An 18,678-nucleotide genomic window follows, 5' to 3' on the forward strand; every position below is an offset into this window, starting at 1 on the left:
TATTTTTTTATTAATAAATGTTTTTTGTCGCAACGTCCAAATAAAAACTAGTGGTTCATGAATAACAACGGTACTATTATTATCATTATTCAATGCAATCCAGTTAATAATTGATAAGATATCGTTCGTTCGTGCGTACACTTTTATTAATTGATAATAATAATTGTAATGTTGATGATTAATTAATCAATCAACTTTGTACTTGCTGTTAGGGGAATTGACATGTGATATGGACTAGGTTGATTTTCTCAAGTGTGAAAGGAAAAGTAATAAATCTGTTGAGAGATTTTAGTTTAAGCATCTTGTCAAAAAATAAGAATTTAGTTTAAGCATGTATATAAAATATAAATGAGTGGTGTTGGTATCATTGCGCAATGTGCAATGTTTGACCTTGGCATAAGAAAGTGACCGTAGTAGTAGTAAAGCTCGTGCGGTTAGAATAGCCCATCCTCATACAGTGACGCTCATCTTGTTGGCATGATAACGACTACAAAACCCAAACCTATCGGAGATACACTCTGTCATATACTTGTTTTTATTTTTTATTTTTTTATTTCAATAAATTGCATTATCGTATAGTTACCTTAAATACAACTTATATAATATCTGTATGAATATTTCATACGCTGAATTGCATATTAAAGCATAAAATATATGTTTTTTTTTTTATATTTTAGTGTGGATAGAAAAAAACCACATTGATGTACAGATAAAAATGTGTTAGTAATATAATGTTCATATTCATATTCTTTATTATATTTTTTTAATAAATTCCACGTAATTCTCGGATCAAATTAAAAATGTTTTTATGAATTAAATAAGTTAATTATTTGAATACAAATTACACGAACTATCATAACAAAAATTTCAAATTGCTATTTAAACCCCTTCCCCTATGTGAACAAAATCAAAAGATAAACATTTTTGACATGTAATTTTTTTCAATTCTGTAAAACTCAGTATATGTTGAATTTACAAATAAAATAAACGAAATCAAGTATTACAATTCTAGATAAAAGTATAGATTAGAGAAAAATATTAACTTAATCAATTGATCATTAAAGAATACAAGCAACCTTATTTATACATATCATATGAATTCATATGAAAATTAAAATGATAACAATTATAATTGTGGTACAAATTTTTATATTTCTAAAATAAAGATGAATCAATGCAATTTTAACAAAACATACATTAAGAATCTTTTGCCTAAAAAAAACTCAGAATCCCAAATTCCAATGAATTTGTTTTTTACTTTTAGTTTAAGATAGTTGAGGGCCCAAGCTTTGGCTGACTACGGAAGTAGATATGATTTTGATAACTCAAGTGCTTAACAGAGTAACATGCAAATCCGAAAATTGCAAAAGGACATAATCTATTACAATGGCGGGACACCTTTACGTAAAGTCACATTTCAATGTCAATTGACCTAATAACTTTTTAAATAAAAATAAATAATGAATAGAATTGGCTGCTTGTAATCAGCTAGGGGCACTGAGTTATTTGATTATCCATAAACTACTTGATAGTAATTCAATACTTACAAAATCAATTCAAAACCAAAACCAATATAGAAAAGTATCTAGGATTCTCTTTATGTACTATAGTGAGGGACGGATCCACTGTAGAGAGCTAATGGAGCTCTTGCCCGCACAATTAAATAAAAAATTAGTTTAATAATCTATTACTTTTATTAAGTCTCTATAAAATCTTTTAGTTTTAAAAAATATATCGTGTATCTAATGATATATTTACTTATAAATTAGTTTTAATTTTGTACTATGAACTTTGTGAAGAATTAAATATACAATTGTATTGAGAACGATCGATTGAATAATTTGTAAAATATATATATATAGAGTGATATATTTGAAAATGTTAACAATGAAAAAATCATTCAATATTTTTAAAAATAAAATCTGATAGATGACAATTATAATTTGTAAAAAGTCTTAATGTGTGTTGTGGAAATTGAAAGAGAGAAGTGTGATTATATGAAAAATGTATAGGTAAAAATAGTGCAGTGATGAGTTATTTTGAAGTAGAAAATCCGAAATTGAAAATTGAGAGAATGCATATTAATGTTGTTACTGTTAAGAATTTAGTTGTCGTTACGGAACAATTGCATTTTCACTTTTTACTACTATTTGAAAGGTATCTTCTACCTGTACAATGCATAAGATATAGTAAGCCAGGTAGATATCTGGCACAAAGTGTCGGATCCCAAGCATAGTGTTACCCAAATGTGACATTATTTTCCCAGTACAAAATCACACATATGGTAATAGCTAGTTACTGTACTGGGCCATATAAGTGTTATAAGTACCATATGGATTTTCTTCAAATTTGGGTGACCTGAGTTTTTTTGTCACTAAAAGCAATTTGTACACGTGGTATAACTTATAATTTAGTATATATTCATATTTTTTTCTACTGTGTCCTTTCAAGCCATGAATCAATTTCTCAATTTAATTGGATCTTTATCATGAAAAATTACAATTAAGTGTTACTACTATACTATGCTTGAGTAACGTTTAGGAAAAATCCAAAGAGTACATAAACGAGAGGGTCCTCTGCTTGTCCAAATAAAATCTCTATCATGGTCATGCCTGCATGCAGGGCATTTAAGCATTAAATTAAAGAGAATATTCCACTCATTAAATATATAACTATAGCAGTCATTTTTATTTTATTTTTTCTGTAAGCATAGTTTCTTTTTGTTGGCATTATTACACTCAAATTTTGTGCTTACCACAATTGTTTCTCTTTATGAAACATTGGACTGTCTAGCTCCAACAATGGATTGGTGTCTAATCCTTTTGTTACATTATATTATTACATCCAATATTACTTTCCATGCACCCCCACCATTTTCAACTTAAAATGTTGAAGAAACCAAAATAATTGAAAATATAAGAAGTGAATCATGAGCACAACACAAAATATACAAATTCACCTAAGTTTATATATGTTGCATTATAATTGATATTGTAGTGTCAAAGCTGTTCACTAAAAACATTATTAAAAAAACACAATACTTGAAATAAATTAGTTTGTTGGTACTATGTTTTCTATTAACCATTAATGGAAAGAAAAATATATAATAATTAAAAAATCATTAGTGATGATAACTGTACCAAACATTAAATAAATAAATAAATAAAAAGTATTTATTTTTTAACTTGAAAGGACAGAAGCACTATGTTGAGTTCATATATATGGAATCATGGTAATTGGTAATTCAGCCATGTATAATCTCTCTGTCTTTCACTTTCTTTTCTCTTCATTCATTCATTCTCTCTCTCTCTCTCTCTCAATCACTCACATTATGCAGTGAGTCTACAACACTAACTGACACTGTAGTACACATGCACACAAAGCCAACTGGCAAATATTGATTTCATTCGCATAAAGATAAAATAAGAAGGCGAAAGGAGTGAGTAAAGGGACAAGCAGTTTAGAATTCTAGTGTGATTCGTTTGTTTCCCTCTCTTTCTCTTTTTTGCCTCTTTATGTCACTTAATTAATCATTTATTTATTTATTTATTTATTTCACCTTCCTCTATTCCTTCTACTTATACTGTGTCAACAAACACATTAACAAGCACCAAAAGAAATTCTAGCTCTATAGGTTCTTCACCACTCTACTCTCATATTCACTCACTTACCAAAATCTATATAAGAGTCTTGTTAGTTATTCCTATCTTAGTGCATTTGTCTAATAAATTAAGAAAAGGGTCTCTTTTTAAAAAAAAATGGATATGTCAAATTCACAATACAATAGTGAAAGTGAATCTGGTTGGACTAATTACTTTAACCATTCTTCTTTTTCTGAAAAACATTTTCATAGGAAAAGTGGGAAAGTGGAATATGAAGGAAAAGGAGCAACAATGGAAGAGGAAGAGGAAGAAGAAGATTTATCCATGGTTTCTGATGCTTCTTCTGGACCTCCACACTATCATGTAGAGGAAGATTATCAACAACAACCTTATTGTGTAAATTGGCATTCTTCATCTTCTAAAGAATCCAAAAAGAAAGTCAAAGAATATGGTAGAAAAAGTCAACAACCTTCACCTCTTGATGATACTGCTAGTTCCCCTGTTCTTAATTATCCCAAGGCAAGTCACAATGCTAATTTAATATTAAAAAATAAAATAAAATTATCGGATTTCAACTCAAATCAGCTGTTATGATTCACGAAGAACATATTCTCATTCACATAATTATATATGTGTGTTCATAACTAATTTCTCCTAAGCAACATTTTGTGTGTGTGTGGGGCTAATGGATTTTTATTTTAATTGAATAGATGAAAGTCAATTTCCCAGGGAATGGAGCAGTTGAGAACACACTTGATTTTCCCCCTTCTTTCTCTGCAACAAGAATAATAAAGGTAAATAAATGTATATATCTCAAGTTTTATTATTAATTGATCCAATATATATCCATTGTGTTTAACTAAATTTGTAATTCTCAGCAGAGAAAGACTAAATTACAGAAGCATTCAAGTTTCTTAGAGCGCTCTCTTGGTGGAAAACAAGCTTCAGAGGAACCAGGTGATTTAATAGCCGTTTAAATATGATTAATATATGCAATTATAATATTTTTTTTGTTTTAATTCCGGTAGAATTTTTGTTTGTACTTTATCTCTACAAATTCAAACACAATTGATTCATATTAAATTAGGTGGTGTGATTTTATTGGATAGCGTATGACATGTTGAACTTGGAAAGACTTACATGAACATAAAAAAATGCTAACGAAGGGTCTAAATTGTGTGGATTGTTTATTAGGTGGTTGTAATGAAGAAGAAAGGAAATGAAAATTGTAGCTGTAGCTTTCTTTGCTGCAAAAGCTAAAATTAAGGGGTATGAAAGGATATGCAAGGTGTTCGAGGACAAAGGTCAAAGGGTTAGCTTCAAATAAAGAAGGAATAGCTATTTTCTCTGTAATTTTGCTGTTTTTTTAATATGATGCTGTCCCATTGCCAAAGCAGTTTGGAACAATGTAAAAAAAGGGTTTCTCATTGCAATTTCTTAGTCAATTATTTAATTAATTATTACCATACATGTCTAACTTCGTTCCTTTTTCTTTTCTTTTCCATTAACAAACATAAACCAATTGAAAATAAATGGTCTGCTCAGCTAAATTAAAACTATTAAGTACATAAAAAGGAACCAGCTCTGCATAAAATGAATTTCATAAATATACTACAAAAAAATCAATTGTGTAGAGCAATTTTTATGGAATCATGTTATAGGTTCATCAATAATTGGGATAATTTTTTATATGACAAAGTATTATAAAAAAATGCAGATAATTTTGCTGTCATTGTGGTCAAGATCCAAATGGAGGTGCTAAAGTTCAAATCGATATCTTTTTTATTTCTTCAATTTTAATAATTTTGGTGTATAAATATTTAATTAATGTCGGTAATTTTCGAAATCATTATTTATATTTAAAAGTATTTTTTATTTTCTTGAATCAAAAATGTATTTTTAGTCAATTATTTTTAAAATTAATTTTTGGTCCTCTATTGATTAATTATTTAAATTTTTTTTGTCCTCCATCACTGTTTATTATGTGATATTTTCATTATGATGTAACACTTATATGACATTTATGACTTAGATAAAATATTTTTTTAAGTTCATTATTATTGTAATTAATTTTGTTTTATTTATATTTTAAAATAAAATGTTAAATATCTAAATATTTTAAAATTTTGAATTATTATTGGGTAAAATAAATAAATTTAAAATTTTAGTTTTTATTTTAATATATAAATATTAAAAATGTAACCAATTTAAATATTAAAAATAAAATTATAAATATTTTAAATTTTAAAATTATTAAAAAAGATAAATAAAATTAATAAAGTTAAAATATTTTAATAGTTAATAAAATAAAATAAATTGTTTTTTAATTTAATATATAAATAAAATTAATTACAACAATAACGACATACAAAATATTCAACTCACATATGTCCTCTAAGTGTCACGTAATTAATAAAAGTGTTACATCATTCAAAATATTATTGACAAAATAGATGAACCAAGTGCATTTAAACCTATTATTTATATATATCAAAAAATTATAGCTAAGAATATCTCAAATTTTTTAAAAAAAATGAAGATGATCTTTATCCCAAAAGGCATTAGAGTGTCAATAAGATCATATCTAGTTATCAATCCTTATTTAAAATTTGAGTTAAATAAGTTTTTAATCATTATAAAATTTTAAAATTTTACTTTTAGTTCATATAAAATAAAATTTTATTTTTAATCCCTACAAAAATATCATACAAATAGTTGTAGTCCTATTTTAATGAAATACGTTTAATTGGTTTAATTATTTAAATTTTTTAATAATTTTTTGCAACTATATTTATAACATTATAAAAAATTAATTTACATAAATTTAAAAGTATTTAATTTGAGAAGAATTAAATATGAATTTATTAAATATCATAAACCTAAGATAAAAATAACAAAAATGTAAATTTATAAATCAATTTTTGAATTATTTTTCTGTAGAATATCTTTTTACAAAGTTATAAACATATATAAAAGAAATTTATCCAAAATATATATATTATCACTCTAACCTATAACTAGAACAATTTGTATAATATTTTATAAAAATACTAAAAATTTATTTAATCTTTAAAACTTTGTCTCACGAATACCAACATTGAATGAATGTTTGGAACCACATTCATAATACCCTAGACATGTGATTACAATGAAACTATACATTAGAATAATTTTTTCTTAGATGCACGGCATAAGCCTTTTGCCATGAAAACAATCACACAAAAAGTTAAATTAAAATCTTAAGTAGCATAAACCTATAATTTGGCGACACATCAAAGCCGGAAGACTATAGTTATATATAAGTTAAATATTGTATGTATTTTTCAATAGCCAATATCCAAGGAAAAGGATTTCCATTTGTAGGAAAGGAAGAAGCCAGCAAGACAGACAGAAGGAAAGAGAGATAGGGCAGTTTTTAGTGACTAGTCATCAACACGAATAATTATATAAGACAAATTTCAGGTAGTTTTTTTTCTCCATCATTTATTCTCTCAAGAGCTTTTAAAATACAGAATAATCAATTTAAAAGTATTTTTTTAATCAAAATAAACATTCTTTAGATTGATTATCAACCACATCTACTATGGATATACTTAAAAAAATATTTAAAATTCTAATAGCTTCAAAGAAAATGTCAATTAATTATCTTTATTTTTATAATTAAAATAATAATTTAAATAATATTCGTTTGATAAAGTAGAAAAGTTAAATATATATTTTATATTAAATTAACATTAATAAGACTATTATTTTATCTATAAAAACAATAATAATTATAAAATATTATTTCTGAAAAAAATAAAAAGATTTTGTTAATTTTTTTTAAAATAATGGTCTACGATTTACAATTAAACCCTACTTAAACCACTTAGGAGTTGGTCTAGAGTATAAGTGATGTATATTAAGAAAGCAAAAGTTGTGGCCCACTTAATTAAGTTAAGCTATTGCCAGGCTAGCTCTCAACCACCTTGGGTGGGTAAATAAGGCAACCTAAGCTGCTTGACTCCTAAAATAGACAACGTATCCAAATGAAACCAACACACAAAGCTTCATTTTCAGCCAAACCCCACCACCATCTCATCTCATGCCCTACCCACCTCAAATCTCATCCATACATAACACTTGGTACAATTATTGTTTTTGTTTTTATATGATATCCAACAAAATCTTTTATTCAAAGTGTTTCTGTATCCTCCTCAGACTCAAACCAACCCATGGATCTATTAGAAATATAATTTGGATTTTTAGGATACGGACACCACCCAATCTTTTCAATAGTCATCTCATACCCTGCCCTTTCTGCATTCTTTCAAATATTATTATTAATACATCACTTTTGTTTATATTATATGTTTATCATTTTTTTTATATAAATATAACAAAATAATAACAGTGTAAATACATAAACAACTTAAATCGTTGGTGTACGTACTTTATGGATAAAAACATCTGTGGGTGTAGGGATAAGACCAACATATGGAAGAGAGTTGCTAACATAATTTTTCATAGCATACATTCTGCGAGCAATAAAGAGAGTTGCCTCTTTCGACAAGAGTTTTTAAATATATTTGTCACTAATGTTTACAAAGTTATCTAGACCTTGATGACTCAAGAACGTGTGAAACTAAAAATTTATACACTATGAAGTATTAAGTAAATAAAGTAATGAAATGTAAAAATTTATACACTATGAAGTATCAAGTAAACAAAGTAATAATGAAATGTGGAGTATGAAGCATTAAATATTTCAAAATATTCACCCCTAGAGATAGGAACTGGTAAAAAAAGATAAATAAATGACATTTTTATTTAATAATTTTAAAATTAATTTAAAAAGCAAATCATCTTTAAATATTACTCTTATGGGAATTAAATATTCTAACAAATTATCAATTTAAGAATTTATGACACATGTTGCTTTCGTCTAAATTCTCAATTTTTTATTTATTTAATTTTTTTGTATCTATACAATTTTCTCAACAAAATCCATCTTTTATTTTTCCTTTATTTATAAAACAATTTTTTAATCAATTTAATCTCTCAATCATCTTAAAAGTTATAAAAGCGTGATGATAGTTCATAAATTAAAGTGATGGATTAATGATCATTTTTTTTTTATTTATAAAAATATTTTTTTATCAATGCAATTTCCTCAACAAATTCTGTATTTTGTTTTTTCTTTATTTATAAAAAAAATTACATCAATTTATTTTCTCAGTTATTTTAAAATTATAAGAGTGAATGATAGTTCACAAACTAAATCAATGGATTAATGATCAATTTCTTTTATTTATTTATAATTTTTTTTTTTATCAATGCAATTTTCTCAACAAATTCTGTTTTGTTTTTCCCTTTATTTATAAAACAATTTTTTTAATCAATTTAGTCTCTCAATTATTTTAAAAGTATAAGAATGAATGATAATTCAGAAAATTAAATTGATGTATTAATGATAATTTCAGAGACTATTTATTATATTTTTTTTATAGTTTATGGACTAAATTGGAGATAGAGTTTAAGGACTAAATTGATGTTTTTCTCTTTTTTTATTACTACTTATTAATTTATAATTTATTTTAACATAAAAAGTAGTTTTAAAAAAATCATTACACACTTTCACAAAAACTCGTCAAATCGTGGTGGAACAAATTTGTTAAATCAGTAGTTAAGTTTGAAAAACCATTACTTTTATATAAAAACCGTCGAATCGATAATGAATTGTAATTTTTTTAATTCCTAAATAAATTTTATATTTATTTAAATATATTATTATTTTTCTCCTCGCTGAAAATTAACTTGAATTAATGGCGCCTATGTAAATTAATTTACCTAAGTAAATTATTATTTTTCTCTTCAATATAACTTTGTGCTAACAGTGTTTATTAGATAAACTAAAATCAAAATTATTAAGACGGATAACAACTATGTGGCAACACAGTCTATTAGATAAACTATAATCAAAATTATTAAGACCGACAACAACTATGTGTGGGAGAAATCTTATAAATATACATACACAAATGTATAATTTTTTTAAACAAAATTTAAAAACATAAACAATAATAAAATATATATAACAAAATAGTAATTTTTTATTTATAAATAGAATAAAATAACAATGAAATAAATTTACCAGTAATTCATGTGAACACATCTACCAAAATAATTGATGTGTGCCATTTTGCATATTCAATATTAAATAGTGTTCCATTGTTTCATATACCCCACAAATTTGTTGTAGATAGCTCCTTCAAGAATGTTAATCTCAAATCCAAAAATAAAAGCTCACGATTGCTTCAATTTTATCCCCTAAAAATATGAAACACATATTTGGTAATAACAAATAAGATTTGTATAATTTAAAATTTGAATTTATAAACAAAAGAATTGAACCTTAACATCACCCATCAAGACCATTTCCAGCGTAAAATTTATGTTTTGACATTGACACGAACAATGTCACAACTTTATCAACCAAATTCCATGAATCCTTATTTGGAGAAATTGAAGCAACAAAATCTGTTTTTTTCGGAGAAAGATAAACACAAAAATGAGAGATCATTAGAGACGGTTAACGGAATACGGCGAATTAAGAAGAATAATTTTTTTAATTAAATTAATTTGAAGTAGCGGTTGCTAAAGTAGTGCTTTAAAAATAATTACCTTTCAATTGCGACTCAATTCTCAACCATAAAATGTGAAATGTCAGGTCGTGCATTATATTTTATTTTTAATTTATTTTCTTATTTTTTAATTGGTCGTTCACTTCTGCATTTCTCATGAAATGGAAGTTTTATTTTTTTCTTAAAAAAAATCTTTTATTTTTAATTTATTTTTCATATTTTTTAATTGACCATTAACTTCTCAACGGTCGGATAAAAAAAACTGGTGTATTGTATTTTATTTTTAATTTTTTAATTGACCATTAAATTCTCAACGGATGTATCGTCCACAAAGATCGTGATATAACAGAAGTTTTATGCTTTTCTTACAAAAAAAACTTTTTATTTTTAATTCATTCCTTTTATTTTTTAATTGGTCATTAATTTCTCAAACTTAAACACATATTATTTCTATTAATAGAAATTTGACATTTTTTTAACCTGTTGACACGTATCAAACTTGCCAATTTATTATGTTTGCTTTATTATAATGCATAAATTGCTGAATATATTGAAGTGAGAGATAATGCATAAGGTATTGGAGAATATTGTAAAGTGGGATTTTAAGTTAAACTTTAAAAATAGGACCAACATTTTAAATTAAGGTAAGAACATAATATAGTGTGAATCTACACAAATTTACTCTAATTTTGAGAATCTACGTGTCTTAATTCGGTTCTATTACAAAGTTATCAAATTTTAAATTTATTATTGAATTGATTTGATATCAAAAGTTATAAATTCGTAAATTTTTATGTATTCATTAATATTCGATTTTGATCATCTTAATTCTATATACGCTATTGAATTATATTTCCTCTAATACAATTGACATTTATTTATTTTATACTTTATGGAGAAAATGAAATGCAAATTTTGATATGAGTTATTTTTTTATTCATTAGTATATAGATATTTTTACTATTGGATCTATCACATTTTTATTTTATGTTGTATTTATTCAGTATAAAAGTGTAGTAATAATATATGTAATTGTTTTATAAAAATATATATAAATGAATAATAATTTTAGATATGTCTAACTTTGGGCAACGTTGGAGAAATACTTACAATATTGTGAAAAAAGCCATGATTGTAAAGATCTCGACCCCCTGCCGTCAAAGAACTCCTGCGTCGATAGATTTTAGGTCCTTTGATCAGAATCCAACCGTCTATATTTAAAGCGCATGAATATATTAAAACATAATAAATTGTAAGATTATAAGTGAATGGCCAAGATCATCCAAAACACAATGAGTCGGCACGAAGTTACCCCTTGTTTGGAACGAAAAAAAATTCGAGAGAAGAAAAAAAGATAAATAGAAACGAAGCCATCGAGCTGTATTTCCTTGTTTGGATGCAATAAAAAGTAAATAAAGGAAGAAAAAAAAAAGTGGGACCCGCGTAAAAACTTAACTCCTCCGCTGCGGAGAAACCGGTAAGATGATGGAGAAGTAAACTCTTACAACAAATCTACACTTTCTCTACCTTTGTCCCTCACTTACGCCTCACTCTCTCTCAGCACAAACCACCGCATCCCGTGGACCCCACCTCAGATCCCAATCACCATTCGCCGCCGTTGCGATTTCTTCCGTTCTATTCCAGAAATCGCAACTCCGGCGAGCCATTTCAGGTAGGTAATCCTTCGCCGTGTGATCAATTTTTTTTGCCTCATTCTATAGATATGATTTGCGTGTTTAAATTTGTCCATGAATGAATTTCTCGAATGCTTTTATTTTCTGCCTGCACTTAGCTGAATCGAATTACGCTGTCTGTTTAATATGATTTGAGAAATTTCGTCAATCACACTGTTGTTTTATTTTTTATTTTTTTTATTTTTTTTTGAATTTGGTATAGTCGCGTGATGGATGTATTACTTAATGCCTTTGTTTGTGAACCTTTACTACTGCTGGTTATTAATTAATCTGTTTTTCATGTTCATTTTGAAGTAGTAGTAATTCTTGCAATGGAAAGATAGATAGAAATGGATTCCTTATATATTGAGTTGGAGGAAAACTATAATTGGGGGAAATATACGAGTTCTATTATTATTGTTGAATGTAGTTTGTGTTCTATCCAAAAAAGGCTCTTAGCATGATTTGACTGCAGTTAGTGTTTTCTTTAGATTTCTTTGCATAGTTCAACTTGACATTATATTGGATTCATATTTCATTTTTCAAAGTCACCTGCATTGCGTTCCCTTTGCATTAGGTTTTAGATTCTGAAGAAACTACATATTTGGAAGTGTATTATAAGTTAGTTCTACAGTGAAGTTTAATCTAATGCACTATTTGTTGCTGGCAGAGGCCAAAGTGAACTTCCAAGGGTCTTCTACTGCATGCTATCTATATGCCAAGTTTTGAGTTGTGTTAACTGGCAACGAGCCCTAGAAATCCCAAAACAATTGGGATGAAATAGGCCAAATACGACATTGATTTGTTATAAAGGCGGTGCTGCCCCATATCAGTAATAGGTGCCAGAGGAAAACCCAAAGCCACTGAGACTGAAAATTGAAGAATTGGGCATGACACTCAAACATTCTTCTTCTCATTCCCTCTAAAACTTCAAGCAACACAAAGCCTAGTTCGTGAGGCTCTTGTCTCCAATCCAATTCTCCATTCATGGACGACGCCTTTGGTAGATCTATTCCCGAGGTAAACTCCCACTGCTTATCTAACTGCTTGTTGCTGCTAAAACCACATAATCTTATTATAACTTCAGAAAGAAGTTCTGGATGCAGAACATTTTTTGTTTTCAATATAAAATGTCGGTATTCTAACTCACTACCTGCTTGGAATGTTAAATTGGTTGTTTTCTGTTGTGCAACTTATTATGTAGTATCTATACTTTACACAAGAATTTTTATGATCCCACAATGTGGTAATGTTGATAAACTGCTGCTGTCAGTGACATTTTCTTGCAAAATTGATTGTAAATTCTGCATCAATTTTTATCTCTATTTTCTGCAACTATGATTTGGCGTGTTCTGAGATTGTTAGAGTCATTTTGTTATAGAGTGAATCACCATTTTAGTCCTCAAAATTGTATAGGTCGGACAGTTTGGTACCCCAAACTTTGGAAATAACAAATTAGTCCCTAAAATTGAAGGTCGTCAATTAATATAGTTCCTCTGTCAATCAATTTTGATGATTCTTGATCGCAAAATATAAAATCAACGAAAGCTCTAAACAAAATTTTGGAAACATGCTCCAACTAAGCATGCCCTAAAAATGTGCCAACTCAGTATATCTAATCTGACAGAGGGACTAAATTGATTGCCAGTTTTCAATTTTTGGTACTAACTTGTCATTTCGTAAATTTTGAAGACTGAATTGTCTGACCCCTACAATTTGAAGGACCGAAATGATAATTCACTTATTTATTACATTTAGCATCTAGATAACAATGATGGTGATGATTACTATATTATATTTTTTTTTTCTGGTTGATTAGGTCCTTGATTTCTTTGGAGTGGACCCAATAAAGGGTTTATCAGACACACAGGTACTTCAATTTCCTTTTCTTTTCCTTTTTTTGTGGTCAGATTTAGGAGTAGTTGGGTTTTCCTTATCCTCCATGTTCGGTCACAATGTTAGTGGTTCCAAATAATTAATTTTTTTTCTCTTTTTTTCCCAGGTGGTACAACATGGTAGACTTTATGGTACAAATGGTACGCCTTCAATAGGACCATGCACTTATTAACTTTTTTTCCTTCAGTAATTTTTGGTTTATGGACAAGTGATATCAAGGAATGTGGTTTTAAATTCAAATGAATTTGTATTAGTGATGTAACAACCTAGTTTATATTGATGGTACACAGGATGGCAAAAACCAACTACTGAACCTGGTATATTAAGGGTGAGCTGGGATATGCTATTTTAAAATTTGAAAGAATTTAAAATACAAGGGAGTTTAGTTGCTTTAATTGAATTTCCTTCATTTTCAAAATCTTTTGTTGTTATGAAGTGATTGAATTTCCTTCATTTATAAAATCCCTTGTTTATATATATAAAATTATTAAAATTCCTTCACTAAGACTCCTCAAAAGAAGATTTTTATGTATTGGATACATAATTGAATAAGACTGCTGAATTGAGATGCATGAGTGTCACCCACCATATAATCAAATAAGTTATTCCAAAAATAGAAAAGGGTACTGGTTGAATATGGAATGGATCAAATAAATCAGATCCAATTCACTTAAAGTAAGCTATGATTCGTACTTGACAGCGGTTCTACAATCTAGACTCAAAACATTTGCTACGAACTCAAAGCATGTGATCTAAACTGTTTCAAACACAGAACATAACAAATACTCATTTTATTAGCAGTTTACCCTGAAACAAGCATGAACATTTCATCGTACACAACATTCCAAACCCATCTAAACTCTAACAAAGAAGAAAGGGAACTGAAAGATGTGAATGAGAGAGGAGTGCCAAATGTTAACAAGAGACAAGAGAGGAGGTAATTGATGCAAACCCTTTAAGTGTGCTGACTCAAGGCTAGAATGAATAAGCCAAGGTTTAAATCATGAATGGGTTTTGAGACGTTTGAGGGTACTAAGTTACAACACAGTATGTTTCAGAAAGTAATGTTACAAAAGAAAAGTGAAACTTTAAAATTCCACCTATCGTGGTGGAAATTAAAATTCCCTATATTAGGAAAAGTAAATCCGGGACGAATACAAATTCAGCGGATTCACTATAATTTAAAGTCAAGTATTTTGAGTCCCTAAAAAAAGTTGCTTATCACAGTATAGGGATGTTAATCTTATGCATATGTTCAAACTTGTTTTATTCCAATATTCAATTTGTTGCTATTTTATTGATCTCTGAACATTTCTTGCCTTTTCTTTTGGTGCATGGTATCTGCCTGCTACACAGTGCTGCATGAAGATCAAAGTAAGTATATGGTGTTTGCACTTACTTTTTAAAAAATAATATGTAATGTAAGGCAACTCAGTGGTTTTTATTGTTGTGCATGTACAGAGTATGGTTTGCTTTTGATCTTAATTGACAATATTTCACCATTACACTTCAACATTGCATCTGATAGATGAAAATGTTAGTGTTTGCTTGACAGGTAGTTGTTTTCTGGCCAGTCAAGACTGTGCTAGTTATAGAAAAATAAATTAATTTAGATTTATTGTATTGTGGATATAAGCAATTTGAGGGTCATCCAAAAAAGCCCATTAACGATTGTACTACCACTGTTAGAAACTTCATCTCATACGATTGAGGTGTTCATAGTTCTTGCTCCAGTTCATTGTTGTTGGATTTGTGATACTGTAATATTTTGTTCAATGTTTAAAGCTTAAGTGATTCTTGTTGTAACTAATTAATTCCTGTCAATTTTGAAATGCAGGAGCTCCGTTTTGGAAATTGGTTTTGAAGCAATTTGATGATTTGCTTGTAAAGATACTAATAGCAGCCGCTCTTATATCATTTATTCTGGCATTAATTAATGGCGAAACAGGCTTGATGGCATTTCTGGAGCCTTCTGTAAGATTGTTGTGCACTTATGTGCTGTGTTTAATGTTTTTGTGGACAGTTTCTTCTATTCAGAGAAATACTTATTTTCTTTAATGGGTTCCTTCCTTAATAATAATTTAGCACAAAGATGTGAAAGCTGTAGCATTTAAATTGCAGCTGTAGATTATGAGCTGATTGTGTTCTTTTCAAGTTGTAGAGTTCACATGTAGAATGCTGCATGACCTTGTCCTTATCATATTGGGAATATTATCTTTGATTAGTGGATTAGTTTCATTATTGTACATTTTTTCTGATTCCAATTTTTTTGCACGTGCAGGTTATTCTGATGATATTGGCTGCCAATGCAGCTGTGGGAGTGATCACAGAAACAAATGCTGAAAAAGCTCTTGAGGTAAATTTGATAAAATTAGACATCCAAACAATTTTGCCTATAAGAGTTTTGTATTATCAAAAATTTCACTGGGTTTGCATAAGTTTTCCCAAATTTAAGGGTAAGGACTTGATTGGCATGCCGTATTAGGCTTGATAGGATAAACTGAAATAATATTTTATGAATTTATCAGTTGTTTGGTGTGAATACTGTATTTTATAAACTTATCCATTACATTCTTTTTACATAAAAGTGATGGATAATTTGATCAAACCTTGAGGCGTGGGATTAGACTTGACTAGGTTTTGATGTATAAGCTCATATAAAAACTTCAACATTACAAGGTATGAATTATAACCCTAAAAACTGTCACATATTTTATGTGACAATTAATTTTAAATGTAAATTACTTTAGAATTTTAGTGCAAGTAGAAAAAAATAAATTAACTGTAGACTCTAATTTTATAAATAAAGAAAATATGAGCCAACAGGTCAGTTTGACTAGCCTAAATAAAATCGTATTTTTAAATTATTCAACTACATATACCATGAGATTTAAATTAATTTAAATTTTAAACTCTGCTAATAAAAGAGCTAGTTTATTTGATCATCAAAAAGATATTACACACATCAGCTGTAGACTGTCTTGAGAATTCAATGCTCTTGCAAGAGCTTGTTAAATTTGTCATTGACTTGGAAGCTTTGCTCCTCTTTTTCACCAAAATATTTGTCACTTTTTACTACTGTGTCTCAATTTTTGTTATAATTTTATAATCTTTAAACGGAAGACCTGATTTTTTATTTATTAAATGTATACATTTGTCATGATTTTTTTCTTCTATAATTTAGGGTATTATTCCTCCAGAAGTAAATATAACATACCAAATTTATGTAAATATAGTATATTCATATTAAAATGTATTATGTTTAAAATGTTATTTTTTGAATTGTTTATCCAATCTTACTACACATAATTAAATATTGGATAGTATTATCGCATACCTTACATGATATGCCTAATCAAAACTAGTTACAAGAAGGTCAGTTTTATTGTCGAATTCTCTTATGTTTGTTGTTTCAAGTTGAACAAACTTTCATCTATTCCCATATATTTTCATTGTCTTAGGAGCTACGTGCCTATCAAGCTGATGTGGCAACTGTCTTGCGAAATGGTAACAAAACTTCTATACCTGTCTGATTCTATGTAGCATGAGTAGTATGATAGTTTGATGCACTTTATTGGTTGTGATATGTTTGATGGAAACTAGTGTTGCCTTTTTTTTAATAACTAATATGTCATGCCACTGCGCAGTTTGTTTCACCTCAATTTTTCTGTAAAATACCTTGCTAATGGTGGTCGTTTATAGTAAAAAAATTGATTTTGATGATAGGCTTTTGCTAGTACTTTCTATCCTTTTTCCTATTTTTTTGAGGTGTGGGAGTGGGTAAGGGGAGAGAACTTTAATCAAATACGGTGTCTTTGCTCTGTATAATTGATCCATATAATAACAACCTTTATTTAAATAAAGGGTGGGATAGTTTTTAAGGTACTTTGTTGTTGTTGCCTCTTTTATGAATAATTTCTATCAGAACAAAACTTAGGTGTTGTTCTGTAGGCACCGTTAGTGCTGTTCACCATTTATACCATGACACATCAAATTTTTCAATTTTTTTTAAATTTAAAACGATTCTCTTTATACCACTAGATACACTGTCAATGTGTTGAATTGTGATTGGAGAACCAAAAAAATAGCACCCAAGGAAATACACCTATGTTTTGTCCTACCGATAACAGTTTAGGTTAGATCCATTTCTTTTCTCTATTCCCTTGGGAAATATATTACAAATCTATACTTGGCTTGTTCACGTAATCTATGGCTAATGGTGTGTCCATTGTTGACAATTGACAAACCTTTAGTATGTTATTTGTTGTTGTATCTCTGCATATTTCAAAAGTTTTCTTCATATTCAGAGTTTGTGAAACAAGGTAGTATTACCCTACTGCTGGCATTGTTGCAACTTGCAATAGTAAGCCATATTTCGAGTGGAAAAGGACTTTGGTTATTGTTGCTGTTCTGAATACTTGGAGTAGACATCCCAATCCGTCACAAAAAAGTTAAAAAAGAACGGAAACAAAGAAACAGAAAACATTCGTGAAGAGTTTTAACGTTCACTTGGTATAGTTTGTGGATGTGTGTATATTTTCAAACCCCTGCAATCCAGTCTACCTCCGTTTTCTCAACCCTTCCCATGTAGTTGTAGTTTAATCATTAGACTTCATGCTTTCAAATTGTTTTGTGTTTTCTTCCCTTTAGCATGATGATATTATGGGTATTTTTAAATAATTGGTTAAAGCTAGTTCAGGACATACAAAATTTGAAGTGTGGGAGTCTATTTCGTGCAGGTTGTTTTTCGATACTTCCTGCAACTGAACTTGTTCCTGGGGATATTGTGGAAGTTTCTGGTGAGCTGGTTATGCGGTGCCTAAAACAAACTGGTTTACTTGAGTATCTGAACATGGAATGCTGAAAGTTGATTTTGTTTTGGTT

The 18,678-nt window shown here is 28.4% G+C and overlaps 2 protein-coding genes across 4 annotated transcripts in view; both read left to right on the forward strand.

Annotated features, from left to right (window-relative positions):
* The first annotated feature begins 3,253 nt into the window (after positions 1 to 3,253).
* Positions 3,254 to 5,070, forward strand: LOC101498288 (uncharacterized). 3 transcript variants are annotated; one of them, XM_027334457.2, is made up of 5 exons: positions 3,254 to 3,336; positions 3,854 to 4,121; positions 4,313 to 4,396; positions 4,481 to 4,559; positions 4,797 to 5,070. In XM_027334457.2, the coding sequence occupies exons 1-5, from the start codon at positions 3,332 to 3,334 to the stop codon at positions 4,823 to 4,825; spliced, it is 465 nt and encodes a 154-aa protein (XP_027190258.1). In that variant the 5' UTR covers positions 3,254 to 3,331; the 3' UTR covers positions 4,826 to 5,070. The 3 variants fall into 3 exon arrangements, with proteins under 3 accessions (XP_027190258.1, XP_004501512.1, XP_004501513.1); XM_004501455.4 differs by lacking the exon at positions 3,254 to 3,336 and having other exon boundaries at positions 3,479 to 4,121; XM_004501456.4 differs by lacking the exon at positions 3,254 to 3,336 and having other exon boundaries at positions 3,480 to 4,121; positions 4,484 to 4,559.
* A 6,605-nt stretch (positions 5,071 to 11,675) lies between these two features.
* LOC101497959 (calcium-transporting ATPase 3, endoplasmic reticulum-type) overlaps positions 11,676 to 18,678 on the forward strand; it is a 28,945-nt gene continuing 21,942 nt past the window's right edge. Inside the window, exons 1-9 of the mRNA XM_027334482.2 lie at positions 11,676 to 11,897; positions 12,569 to 12,918; positions 13,718 to 13,768; positions 13,901 to 13,934; positions 15,151 to 15,168; positions 15,632 to 15,768; positions 16,076 to 16,150; positions 17,256 to 17,301; positions 18,534 to 18,626. Of these exons, the coding sequence (XP_027190283.1) occupies positions 12,886 to 12,918; positions 13,718 to 13,768; positions 13,901 to 13,934; positions 15,151 to 15,168; positions 15,632 to 15,768; positions 16,076 to 16,150; positions 17,256 to 17,301; positions 18,534 to 18,626 (487 nt within the window). The 5' untranslated portion in view covers positions 11,676 to 11,897; positions 12,569 to 12,885. The remainder of the gene's footprint in view (positions 11,898 to 12,568; positions 12,919 to 13,717; positions 13,769 to 13,900; positions 13,935 to 15,150; positions 15,169 to 15,631; positions 15,769 to 16,075; positions 16,151 to 17,255; positions 17,302 to 18,533; positions 18,627 to 18,678) is intronic.

The sequence above is a fragment of the Cicer arietinum genome, chromosome 5 (assembly GCF_000331145.2).
Source record: "Cicer arietinum cultivar CDC Frontier isolate Library 1 chromosome 5, Cicar.CDCFrontier_v2.0, whole genome shotgun sequence".
Taxonomy (NCBI): domain Eukaryota; kingdom Viridiplantae; phylum Streptophyta; class Magnoliopsida; order Fabales; family Fabaceae; genus Cicer; species Cicer arietinum.

Coding starts and splice junctions, on each gene's coding strand:
- LOC101498288 (XM_004501455.4), top strand. CDS start 3,759: ATGGATATGTCAAATTCACAATACAATAGTGAAAGTGAATCTGGTTGG. Junction 4,122..4,312: donor CTGTTCTTAATTATCCCAAG/GCAAGTCACAAT, acceptor TTAATTGAATAG/ATGAAAGTCAATTTCCCAGG. Junction 4,560..4,796: donor ACAAGCTTCAGAGGAACCAG/GTGATTTAATAG, acceptor ATTGTTTATTAG/GTGGTTGTAATGAAGAAGAA.